General features: G+C 24.3%; 2 protein-coding genes and 2 pseudogenes across 2 annotated transcripts in view; all 4 read right to left on the bottom strand.

The window, feature by feature from the left end:
- Positions 1-13,724, bottom strand: part of LOC142318930 (neurotrimin-like) — a 160,973-nt gene that overhangs the window by 54,023 nt on the left and 93,226 nt on the right. The window lies entirely within an intron of this gene.
- LOC142318931 (cytochrome b-like) lies at positions 1,965-4,578 on the bottom strand. The gene is given in 1 exon segment (XM_075355615.1): positions 1,965-4,578. A coding segment is annotated over 1 exon segment (807 nt). The 5' UTR covers positions 4,564-4,578; the 3' UTR covers positions 1,965-3,756.
- LOC142318933 (cytochrome c oxidase subunit 3-like) lies at positions 1,965-10,102 on the bottom strand (annotated as a pseudogene).
- LOC142318937 (cytochrome c oxidase subunit 2-like) lies at positions 11,044-11,770 on the bottom strand (annotated as a pseudogene).

Raw genomic sequence — 13,724 nt, 5'->3', positions numbered from 1 at the left:
AATATCAACTTTTAAGTTCACTTTTTATTAATTTAATTACTGTTTCTTATTTCAATTAGGTAATGTTAGGGGTAGCTTTATCTAATATTTTTGTGGCTTTGAATATCAACTTTTAAGTTCACTTTTTATTAATTTAATTACTGTTTCTTATTTCAATTAGGTAATGTTAGGGGTAGCTTTATCTAATATTTTCATTTAAATTATTAGCTTATGATTTTATTAACTGTTTTAAGCTATAATTAATTTAACTTCAGTTAGGGGTAGCTTGAAGTTATGTTTTTACAGGGGAGAAGATCCTTTTTTAAATGTAATTTATTTGGTTTTTTGTTTGTAAAATTTCATTTAAGGTTCCTTTAAAATATTATTTTAAAAAAAATTTGATTTTTGTTTTAAAATTTGGCTTTAAATTTATAACGCATGTAAATTTTTGTTAGGTTAAATATCCTTAATGGTTTATTTTTATTTTCAGTGTTAAGGTTTTTTAATTTAATTTTTTAATTTAAGTTATATTTTTTAGAACCAAAAAATGTTGTGCCAGCATTTGCGGTTATTCCTCAGGTTCAAGTTAATTTTTTTAGAATTTAGTCTTATTTAGTTTTAATATTTTGTATTTAGGTGAAATTTATATAATAAATTTTTTTTTTTCTATGTAAGTTTGAGTTTAAACCAGGATTAGATACCCTGTTATTCTTAATTAGTAATTTTTTTCTAAGGTAGTATATTTTTTATAATTGAAATTTAATAGATCTGGCGGTTTTTAAATCTTTTTAGAGGAACCTGTAATTTAAATGATATTCCACGATTTTTTGTACCTTTTTTTTCTTGTATATCTCTGTCGTTGAGTGTAACGAAAGTTTATTTTCTTTTTCTTTTTTAAGATTTATGTTAGGTCAAGATGCAGTTATAAGAAGGTTATTATGGGTTACATTAATTTTTGTTTTTTGATTTTTTAATTTGATTAAATCTGAATTTGGATTTAATAGTAATTTTTTTTAATAAAATTTTTGAATTTTGCTCTTAATTATGTACATATCGCCCGTCACTCTCATAAATTGAGATAAGTCGTAACAAAGTAGATGTACTGGAAAGTGTATCTAGAATCGGACTTTGGTTTATTCTTATTTACAATAAGATTTATTACTGTTCAATTCAGTTGAGTCTGATAGGTTTTTTTTTTTTTTTTTTTTTTTTTTTTTTTTAAAAAAATTTTTTTTGTGTCTTTCTTTTTTTTTATTTGATTTTTTTTAATTTAGTTAATTGTACAGTGTTGGATAATTAAATTTTATTTTAGAATAATAATTTTTTTTAGTACCTTTTGTATCAGGGTTAATTAATTTTTTAAATTTATTTTTTTTTCCCGAATAGTGAAGATCTATCTTAATCTGTATTTTATTGTGGAATAATTATTTATAAGTTTGGGATTGTTTTGACATGAAATTCATTTCTTTTTATATCTGGTTATCTGGTAAATTGATTCAATCGAGAATTTCTTTTTGTTAATTTTATTTTTTTTTTTCATTTTGAAATTTTATATTAAGGTGGATAAGCTCTTTTTTATGTATATAATTTATTTTTTTTCTTTTTCTTGTTGGATTAGAATCTTTCATCATTTAAAGTTCGTTGTAGATTAAAATATTCTTTTTTTTTATATTTATTTTTTTACTGGATTTAAATTAATTTTTTTATTTTTAATTATGATTAAATTAGTAGATTTAAAAATTTCATTTATGAATTAGGCAAGAAATAATTTCGCCTGTTTATCAAAAACATGTCCTTTTGTAATTTATTTAAGGTTTGACCTGCTCAATGATTTAAATAGCCGCAGTATTTTGACTGTGCTAAGGTAGCATAATAATTAGTCTTTTAATTGAGGTCTGGAATGAATGGTTTGACGAAAATTATACTTTATTTTTGTAATTTAATTTGAATTTTATTTTTAAGTTAAAAAGCTTGAATTTTGAAGAGGGACGATAAGACCCTATAGATCTTTATTTTATTTTTGATTTTTTTTTTTTAGTTTATTTTTAAAATTTTTATGAATTAAATTTTGTTGGGGTGACAAATAAAATTTTAATCTTTATTTTTTTTTTACATTTTTTTATGTCTGTTTGATCCTTTATTTTGATTAAAAGATTAAGATACCTTAGGGATAACAGCGTTATAAATCTGGAGAGTTCTTATTGATAGATTTGTTTGCGACCTCGATGTTGGATTAAAAGTTTCTGTGGGGTAGGTTTTACAGTTTTAGGTCTGTTCGACCTTTAAAATTTTACATGATCTGAGTTCAAGCCGGCGTGAGCCAGGTTGGTTTCTATCTTCTTTAAATTTATTCTGATTGGTACGAAAGGATTTTTGGTAATATAATAATTTATTTACTAATTTGGCAGATTTAAGTGCTTTAAATTTAGAATTTAATAATGTATTTTTACAGTTAGTAAATGTTTATTCTTAGTTCTTTTTTTTTATTTATTTTTGTTCTTTTGGGTGTTGCTTTTTTTACTTTATTTGAACGTAGGGTTTTGGGTTATATTCAATTTCGTAGGGGTCCTAATAGGGTTGGTTTGTTTGGTTTATTACAGCCTTTTAGAGATGCTTTAAGGTTATTTAGAAGGGAATTTTATTTTCTTGTCTTTGGAAATTATTTAATTTATTTTTTTGTACCTATTTTGGGTCTTTCCGTTTCTTTAATTTTTTGATTAATATTTCCTTTTAGTTTTAATTTTGTAGGATTTTCTTATTGTCTTTTTTTTTTTTTTTGTTGTTCTGGTTTAGGGGTTTATTTTATTATAATTGCCGGTTGATCATCTAATTCTGTTTATTCTTTATTGGGTTGTATACGTAGAATTTCTCAAAGAATTTCTTATGAAGTTGTTTTTTTTTTAGTTATTTTTTGTTTTATTTTATATTGTGAGTCTTTTAATCTAAATTATTTTTGTTATTTTCAGTTTGATGTTTGATTTATTTTTTTTTCTTTTCCTTTATTTATAATTTTTCTTTCTTGTATTTTAGCTGAAACTAATCGTTCTCCTTTTGATTTTTCTGAGGGTGAGTCAGAATTAGTTTCTGGATTTAATGTTGAATATAGATCATTTAGATTTTCTTTATTTTTTTTGTCTGAATATAGAAATATGATATTTATGAGATTTTTTACTTGTTTAGTGTTTTTAGGGGGTGATTGTATAAATTTTTTTTTTTTTATTAAGGTTGTGTTTCTTATTTATTTTTTTGTATGGGTTCGTGGTTCCTTTCCTCGTTATCGTTATGATAAGTTGATATATATATGTTGAAGGAGTTATTTGCCTGTTACTTTAAATTATATTTTGGTTTTTATTTTTTTTAGGATTTTTTTGTTTTTCATTATTTTAAGGTGAAAAAAAAGTTAATAGTATTTTATACTTTCCTATAATTTCAAGTTATATTGCTTTTAGCTTATTAACTTGAAATTTACAATTTATCTCATATTTTTGTAGACATGGGATGGATAATAAAGAATGAGAAGTAAATTGTGGTCAAGATTTGACCTGTAATAATGTATGGTTCTTCTACTGGTCGTGCTCCAATTCATGTAAGTAGAATAAATGTATTTACTATGATTCAAAATATTATTTTATTTATTGGGTAGAATGATCTTGTTTGAAATTTTATTTTTATTGAAAATGGTATTGATATAATAATTAGAATTGATATTATTAGTGCTACTACTCCTCCCAGTTTTCTAGGGATTGATCGTAGAATTGCGTATGCGAATAAAAAGTATCATTCTGGTTGAATGTGTGGGGGTGTTCTTAGTGGGTTTGCTGGAGTAAAATTTTCTGGGTCTATAGTTAGGAATGGGTTTAAATTAATTATTATTGTAAAAATAATTATTGTTATTGCTATTCCTAAGATGTCCTTTGTTGTAAAGTATGGGTGGAATGGGATTTTGTCAATGTTGTTTTTTATTCCTAGTGGATTAGATGATCCGGATTCATGCAGGAATATTAAATGTAGTATTACTATTATTGATAATATGAATGGTAAAATAAAGTGGAATGTAAAGAATCGATTAAGTGTGGGGTTGTCTACAGCGAATCCTCCTCATACTCATTGTACTACTATTTCTCCTATATAAGGAATTGCTGAAATTAAATTAGTAATTACTGTTGCTCCTCAGAAGGATATTTGACCTCATGGTAGTACATATCCTATAAATGCTGTTGCCATTAATGTTAAAAGAATTAATGATCCTGATATTCATGTTTTTTTTAATTTAAATGATCCATAATATATTCCTCGTCCTGTGTGTATAAAGATTAGAATAAAGAATAGTGATGCACCATTTGCGTGGATGTTTCGAATTATTCATCCGTAATTTACCTCTCGGGTAATGTGTACAATTCTTTTAAAGGCTTTATCAATTCTTGGTGAATAATGTATTGCTAGAAATAGTCCTGAGATAATTTGAATTATTAAGCATATTCCTAAAAGTGATCCAAAGTTTCATCATAATGAAATATTTGATGGTCTTGGTAAATCAATTAAGAATGAATTGATTGGTCTTGATTTACGTATAGATTTAAACATAAGTTTTTTTAAGTGGTCCTTCAAATGTTCTTACGATGTTATTTACTGAGATTATTGTAATAATTAGGATAAATATTATTGTAATTGTAATGTTTATTTTATATATTCTAAAAAATTTTCTTGTTGATTTTTCTTCAGTTAATTCGGTTATTATTTCTTTTATTTCATTGAGTTTAGTAGTTATTTCTGTTGTTGGGTCTATGTTTCTAATAACAATAGAGGTTAATATTACTAGTGTTCATATTAAAAAAATTTTTTTTCTTGGTTTGAATTTTTCATTTGATGCGATTCTTGATATGTATATAAATATAATTATTAGTCCTCCTACTGTTGTTAAAAATATAATATAGAGATATCATGATGATTTAATTGTTATTGAATTATTTCTGCACATTAAGGCTGTTTGAAAAATTATTATTGATCCTAGTGATATGGGGTGTTTAAGTATTGGAGATACAATAATGTTTGATAAAATTAAATATTTTGTGAAAATTCAGTAAGTATTTTAATATAAAATATTAGTTTTGGATACTAAAGATGATTTTTTCTTTACTGATTTTGTTTAGATAAATTTTTTTTAAATTATGATTTACAAGATCATTGTTTTTTTTAAACTATCCTAAACTTGACTTATGATAATTACTTATTTTTTTGGTTACTTTTTTAGATTAATTATTTTTTTATTTGTTCGTAGGCATTTTCTTTTATGTCTTTTGGGGCTTGAATATTTATTACTTTATTCTTTTTTTTTTATTTTTGGTTTTATAGGTTATTTTGATTTTGATTATTATTTTTTAGTTATTTATTTGGTGTTTGGTGTTTGTGATGGTGTTTTAGGACTTTCTTTATTGGTTTTTTTAATTCGTAATTCTAGAAGAGATTATTTAGATAGATTAACCTTATGTTAAAATTTATTTTTTTTCTTTTTTCTTTGATCCTTTTTTGTGTATTAAATAATTGATTTGTTTATTTAGTTGGTTTGTTTATGTTTTTTTTTTTTTTTTTTTTTTTTTTTTTTTTTTTTGATTTTTTTGTTTCTATTTCTTATTTTTTTATAATTGATAGGATTTCATATATTTTTTGTTGCTTGAGAATTTGAATTTTTATTGTTGTTTTATTATCTGTTTATTTACATTATTATTTTGATTTGTTGTCTAAGATTTATATTTTTTGTTTTCATTTTTTATTATTTTTTTTGTTTTTGGATTTTATTGTTATTGATTTTTTTTATTTTTATTTTTTCTTTGAGTGTAGATTGATTCCTTTATTTTTATTAATTTTTGGGTGAGGTTATCAGCCTGAACGTTTAAGTGCGGGATTTTTTTTAATTTTTTATACTCTTTTTGGTTCTTTTCCTTTTTTATTTAGAATTTTTTATTTGAATAGTTTTTATGGTTATTTTAATTATTTATTTTTTGATTTTTTGCTGAATAATTATTTAATGTTTATTATTTTATTCTCCTTTTTGATTAAGTTTCCTTTATTTGGATTTCACTTGTGGTTGCCCAGGGCTCATGTTGAGGCACCTACTTCGGGTTCTATAATTTTAGCTGGTGTAATATTAAAGCTTGGTGGTTATGGTTTTATTCGTTGTTTAAGTTATATTTATTATTTTTTATTTAATTATGGTTATTTTTTTGTTAGTATTTGTTTATTTGGATGTTTTTTTGTAAGAATATTCTGTATAGTTCAAAGAGATTTAAAGGTGCTTGTTGCTTATTCTTCTGTTTGTCATATAAGTTTGGTTATTTGTGGATTATTTACTATATCTGGTCTTGGGTTTGTTGGTTCATTATCTTTTATAGTTGCTCATGCCTTTGTTTCATCTGGTCTTTTTTTTTTAATTGGTATTATTTATGATCGGTTAGGAAGCCGAAGATTCTTTATTGTTAAGGGTTTACTTAATTATTTACCTTCACTTAGTTTCTTTTGATTTTTGTTTTGTGTTATGAATATATCTTGTCCTCCTAGATTGAATTTATTTTCTGAAATTTGTTTAATTATTTCTATTTTGAGATGAAGATTTTTTTCAGTTATTTTTTTGATGTTTATTTTATTTTTTTCTGCTTGTTATAGAGTGATAATTTTTTCTTTAACTCAGCATGGTTTATATTCTGGTGATTTAATTTTAATTAATTCTTGTTGTGTTCGTGAATTTTATATTCTTCTTCTTCATTGTTTTCCCATCTTTTATATAATGTTTGACTTATTTTTTTTTTTTATTTTGCTTATTTATTTTAATTAAAAATTTTGATTTGTGATGTCAAAGATCTTTTTGAGGATAGGCTATGTTTTTCTGCTACAATCTTTTTTTTTTTTTTTTTTTTTTTTTTTTTTTTTTTTTTTTTTTGGTATTTATTTGTTTGAGTATAATCTTGTTTTTTTTTTTGAGTGATTATTTTTTTTTTTTAATTCTTTTTCTATAAGTTTAATTTTTTTTTTTGATTGAATTTCTTGTTTTTTTATGTCTTTTGTATTTTTAATTAGAGGTTGTGTTTTATTTTATAGTTTAGGTTATATGAAGGGTGACTTAAATTTAATTCGTTTTTACTATCTGGTTTTTATATTTATTTTAAGTATGGTTTTTTTTATTTTAATACCTGATTTTATTTGTTTATTGTTGGGTTGAGATGGTTTGGGACTGGTTTCTTATTGTTTAGTTATTTATTATCAAAATAGAGTTTCTTTGTATTCTGGTCTTATTACTTTGTTAATAAATCGTGTTGGAGATGTATTTTTAATTTTGTGTTTGGGTTTATTTATAAATTTTGGTTCCTTTCATTATATTTTTTATATTAATTTTTTTAATAATGATTTTATTATTTTGGTTTATTTAGTTTTATTTGCTTCTTTTACTAAAAGTGCTCAGTTTCCGTTTTGTGTTTGGTTACCTTCGGCCATAGCAGCTCCTACTCCTGTTTCTTCTTTAGTTCATTCTTCTACTTTAGTAACTTCTGGTGTTTATTTAATTATTCGTTTTAATTATTTTATTTTATTTTGTGATACTTATTTTTTAATAGTTATTTCTTTGATTACCATAGTTTTATCTGGATTTGCTGCTTGTTTAGAAAATGATTTAAAAAAGATTATTGCTTTTTCTACTCTTAGACAGTTAGGATTTATATTTTTTACTCTTTCTTTGGGTTCTTTAACTCTTTGTTTTATTCATTTGTTGATTCATGCTTTGTTTAAGTCTTTACTTTTTTTGTGTTCTGGAATTTTTATTCATTGTTTTTTAGGAAGTCAAGATATTCGATTTATAGGTGGATTGGTAAAGCAATGTCCTTATGTAAGTTCAGCATTTTTTGTTTCTTTAATTTGTTTATGTGGGTTTCCTTTTTTTTCTGGATTTTACTCTAAGGATTTTATTTTAGAGTTTTTTTTTTTGTTTAATTATAGAATTTTTTTTTTTTTTTTTTTTTTTTTTTTGTTGGTGTTACTTTTATTTATAGTTTGCGTTTAATTTATTATTTATTTTCTTCTAATTCTTTTTTTTTTCCTTATATTAATTTTTGCTACAGTTTTTTTATAAATATTTCTCTTCTTTTTTTATATTTTTCTTGTTTATTTGTTGGTTCTTTTATATTTTGATTATTTGAGGATGATTTTTTTTTTGTTTTGTCTTTTGATTTTAAGTTAATTCCTTTATTATTTTTTTTTTTTTTTTTTTTTTTTGGTTTATGATGTTTTAAGTTTTTTATATTTTTATTTTGGTTTAATTTATTTTTATTTTTTTAGTTCTATATGATTTTTAAGATTTTATTCTTCAGGTTTTTTTTTAAATCGTTTTTTTAGTTTTTGTTATTTTAGTTATAGATTAGTTGATTCTGGTTGGATGGAATATTTTGTTTCAGGTGGTTTAGTTGGATTTTTTCGATGGTTAGGTTTTTTTTTTGATAGGTTTACTTTAAATATTCTTAAGTTTTATTTTTTTTTTTTTTTTTTTTTTTTTTTTTTTTTTTTTTTTTTTGTTTAGATAGCTTAATTAAAAGCCTAACATTGAAATTGTTATTATGAATTTTTTCTCTAGACATTTATAAAATTTATTTATTTATACATTGAAAGTGTATTGTTTTTTTTTAAACTATATAAATAAGAATAAAGTGAATACACTTGAAAGGTAGTTAGCGGCTCCTTTTCTTTTTATTCTTTTAACTGGATATAATCAATTTTTTCATTAACAGTGAATAGCTTCTATTTAGCTTCAGTTAAATTGAGTATGAGGATTATCCTTAAATTTAAGTCGAAATTAATTGTAATTTTACTTCTTTACTCTGTTAAGAGAAATTGATTATTCAATAATTTTTATTTGCAAAGTAAATGTTATATTTAACTATTCTCCTTAATTTCTTCATTCTAGTATTCCTATTTTCCATTCATGTATAAGTCCTAAGATTAGAATTAGGATTGTAATTGTTGATGAAATTAGTCATTCTTCTATAATTACTATTTTTGTTGAGAATATTGGTATAATCATTGAAATTTCAATGTCAAAGATTAGGAAGATTGTTGCAATTAGAAAGAAGTGAGTAGAAAATGATTTTCGTGTGGATGATATTTTTGAGAATCCGCATTCAAATGGTGAATTTTTTTCTCGTCTTATTTTATTCTTTTTGGAAATTATTATTGTAAATATTATTATTATGGTAATGATTAGTCTTAGTGAAATTATTGTTATTGTAATTTTAATTATCTTTTTAATTTTATTTAATCTATTAGTTGGAGGCTAATTATACTTTTTGTACTAAAAAGATTATTATTTTCCTCATCAGTAAATTGAAAGGTATAGGAATAATCAGATTACGTCTACGAAATGTCAGTATCAGATTGCTGATTCTAGGCCTAGGTGATGACTGGCTGAAAAATGTATTTTTATACATCGTACTATTGATACTATGATGAAGGTTGTTCCTACGATTACGTGGATTCCGTGGAATCCTGTAGTTAGGAAGAATGATGATCCATAAATTGAATCTGCTATTGTGAATGTTGATTGTTGATATTCTCATTTTTGTAAAAATGTAAAGTATAATCCTAAAATGATAGTCAGTATTAATGATTTATTTGATATTGATAATTTATTTAATAGGATTCTGTGATGTGCTCATGTTACTGTAATTCCTGATGAGATTAAAATAATTGTATTTAATAGTGGAACTTCTATAGGGTTAAATGGTTTAATAGATTTTGGTGGTCAATTTATTCCGATTTCAATTGATGGTGATAGTCTTGAGTGAAAAAATATTCAGAAGAATGATGCAAAGAATATTATTTCTGAGATAATGAATATAATTATTCCTATTTTTATTAGTGATTTTACTTTTTTTGTATGGTTTCCTTGAAATGTTGCTTCTCGTGTAATGTCTCGTCATCATAATATTATTGTTATTGTTGATAAGGTTAATCCTAATATTATTAATCTATATTCTTTTGTCTGAGTTCATTTTACAGTTCCTGTTAATAGTGTTATTACGTTTATTGATAGTATGATTGGTCAAGGTCTTTTTGTTACTATGTGAAATGGGTGATTTTTTTTCATAAGGTACTTCTCTAGAATAAAGAGTTACAAGTGTTGCAAATACATATGCTTGAATTATTGAAATTGCTGTTTCAAATGCTGTTAAGGTTATTTGAATTGGTATAATGAATACTAATATTTTAATAGATGATGTATTTCCTAATAGAGTTATTAATAGGTGTCCTGCAATTATATTGGCAGTTAATCGTACTGCTAGTGAGATTGGTCGAATTAGGTTTCCTGTAGTTTCAATTATAATTATTATTGGTGAAATAGCTGAGGGTGTTCCTTTTGGGAGTATATGTTTAAATATTTCATTTGTGAAGTTTTTTCATCTGTAAATTGTAATTATGATTCATCTTGGTAATGCAATTGATATAGATACTACTAAGTGACTTGTTGATGTAAATACATAAGGGATTAATCCTATTATATTTCTGATTATGATAAATATAAAGATTGATATTACTATGATTAAGATTTCTTTTTGGTGAGTTATTAATTTAAATTCATTTATTAATTTTTTTTCTATTATTTTTATTATTATATTTATTCGAGATTTTTTTGTTCAGTATCATTTTGGTAAAATTACTGTTGTTATTATTATAATAATTCAATTTCTTTGTAAAAGTTTAGTTATTGGATCAAATGTTGAAAATAGTCTGGTTATCATTTTCAGTTAATATTTAATTTTCTTTTTTTTTTGTTATTTTTTTTTTTATTTGTATTTAGGTTAGTTATAAAGAATAATTTTGTTATATTTATTATGATTGTAGCTGTTGTTATTATTAATATGATGTTTCATATAATTGGTGATATTTGAGGAATCAAGATGCACATAGAATGTATTTTTTATTTGACAGTTAAATGTTTTTTTTTAAACTAGCTTCTTTCATTAAGAGTATTCGATGTTTACTATATTTTGGTTTAAGAGACCATTACTTTCTTTCAGTCACTTAATGTTTATTAATTTTATGTTTTTATTCATTTAATGAATGATTTTATGTTAATTCTTTCTATGGTGATTGGTATAAATCTGTGATTTATTCCGCAGATTTCTGAGCATTGTCCAAAGAATACTCCTGGATTTTTAGTTATTAGTCTGATTTGATTAAGTCGTCCTGGGATTGCATCTATTTTTACTCCTATTGATGGGATTGTTCAAGAGTGAATTACGTCAGAAGATGAAACAATTATTCGAATTTGTGTTGAGAATGGGATAACTATTCGGTTGTCTACTTCAATTAATCGAAATGAGGGTAATTCTGTTTGTGGTTTTATATATGATTCAAATTCTATTTTTTTAGAGTCTGAATATTCATATGATCAATATCATTGATGTCCAATTGTTTTAATAGTAATTGATGGTTTAATTACTTCTTCTATTAGGTACAAGGTTTTAATTGATGGGATGGCGATAAAGATTAAGATAATTGCTGGTATTGTTGTTCAAATTGTTTCTATTAATTGATTTTCTGTTAATATATTATTTGATAATTTATTTTTTGTTATTGTTGCTATTATGATTGTTACTGTGACTGTAATAGATAATAGAATTATTATGGTATGATCATGGAAATTTAATAGTTGTTCTATAATTGGTCTGGCTCTATTAATTATGTTAAATTTTATTAATGATGATATTTCTAAGGAAATTTTTTTTAATTTATTAATGAATTTTAAGTTCATGGCAATTTTCTGCCACTCTTAGAATGGCTTAGTTACTAGTGGTAATTCATTAAAAGAGTGTTCTGGGGGTGGTGTAATTGAAAATCATTCAATTGAGGATGATTTATTATTTTTAAAGATTGTAATACGTTTAAATGCTATTGCTTCTCACATAATGAATATAAATATTATAATTCTGATTATTGAAATTAATGATCCCATTGATGAGATTGCGTTTCATGTTATATAGTTGTCGGGGTAATCTGAGTATCGTCGTGGTATTCCGGCTAGTCCTAAAAAGTGTTGTGGAAAGAATGTTAAATTTACTCCTAGAAATATGGCTGAGAATTGAATTTTTAATCATTTTTTATTTATTCTTATACCTGTTATTAGTGGGAATCAGTGAATAATTCTTGCTATAATTGCAAATACTGCTCCTATTGATAATACGTAGTGAAAGTGAGCTACAACATAGTATGTATCATGTAAAATTACGTCAATTGAAGAGTTGGCTAGGATTACTCCTGTTAATCCTCCAATAGTGAATAGGAAAACAAATCCTATAGATCAAATTATTTGGGGTGATTTTTTTTTTGTTATTCCTTGTATAGTGGCTATTCATCTAAAGATTTTAATTCCTGTTGGTACTGCAATAATTATAGTTGCAGAGGTAAAATATGCTCGTGTGTCAATATCTATACCTACAGTAAATATGTGGTGTGCTCATACAATAAATCCTAAAATACCGATTGCTAGTATTGCATAGATTATTCCTAGATGTCCAAATGTTATTATTTTTCCTCTTTCATTTGTAATAATATGTGAGATTAATCCGAATCCTGGTAAAATTAAAATATATACTTCTGGATGTCCAAAGAATCAGAATAAGTGTTGATATAAAATTGGGTCTCCTCCACCCGTGGGGTCAAAAAATGAGGTATTAAAGTTTCGATCTGTTAGTAGTATTGTAATTGCTCCAGCTAGTACTGGTAATGATACTAGTAGTAAAACTGCTGTAATTAGGACTGATCAACAGAAAAGGGGTATTTTTTCTATAGTTATTCCTTTTGGCCGTATATTTATTGTTGTTGAAATGAAATTGATTGCTCCTATGATTGATCTTAAACCTGCGATGTGAAGTGAAAAAATAGTTAGGTCTACTGAAGGTCCTGAATGTGCAATTTGGGCTGAGAGAGGGGGGTAAACAGTTCATCCTGTACCTGATCCTGACCCTACGATTGATCTTGCAATTAAAAGTGAAATTGATGGTGGTAGTAATCAAAATCTTATATTATTTATTCGTGGGAATGCCATGTCTGGTGCACCGATTATTATAGGAACTAATCAGTTTCCAAATCCTCCAATTATAATAGGTATAACTATAAAGAAAATTATAATGAATGCATGAGATGTTACGATGGTATTATAGATTTGGTCATTTTTAATTATTGATCCTGGTTGTATTAATTCTAATCGAATAATTATTCTTCTTATTGTTCCGAGTAGTCTAGCTCATAACCCAAAAATAAAATAGAGGGTTCCGATATCTTTATGATTTGTTGAAAATATTCATTTATTCATTAAGAATGGGATGGCTGATTTAGGCGATAAATTGTAAATTTATTTAAGGTTTAAACCTCTCATTATGTCTTATATTCAATTATGATTCTATATTGCAAATATAGAGGTGCATTATTTGCTAAGGCTTATTTACAATAATAATTTTAACTTTGAAGGTTAATAGTTTTTTTAACTTAAATCCTTCTTTAGTTTAATTTAAAGATTATTATTATTGGAATTCCTATAAGATTTAAGATAATTGGGATAATTGATTCTTTTTTTATTAATTTTTTTATTTTTAATTTATTTGATTTGGTTATTGTAGGGATTATTATATTTAGGTATATGAATGTTGATAAAATTGATGAAATTAATATAATGAGTGGGATTATTGGTGTTATACAAATTGTTGATT

Source organism: Lycorma delicatula, chromosome 2 (genome assembly GCF_047948215.1).
Source record: "Lycorma delicatula isolate Av1 chromosome 2, ASM4794821v1, whole genome shotgun sequence".
Lineage (NCBI taxonomy): Eukaryota > Metazoa > Arthropoda > Insecta > Hemiptera > Fulgoridae > Lycorma > Lycorma delicatula.
Note: the sequence above shows the minus strand (reverse complement) of the source record. Positions and strands in the feature narration are given on the sequence as shown.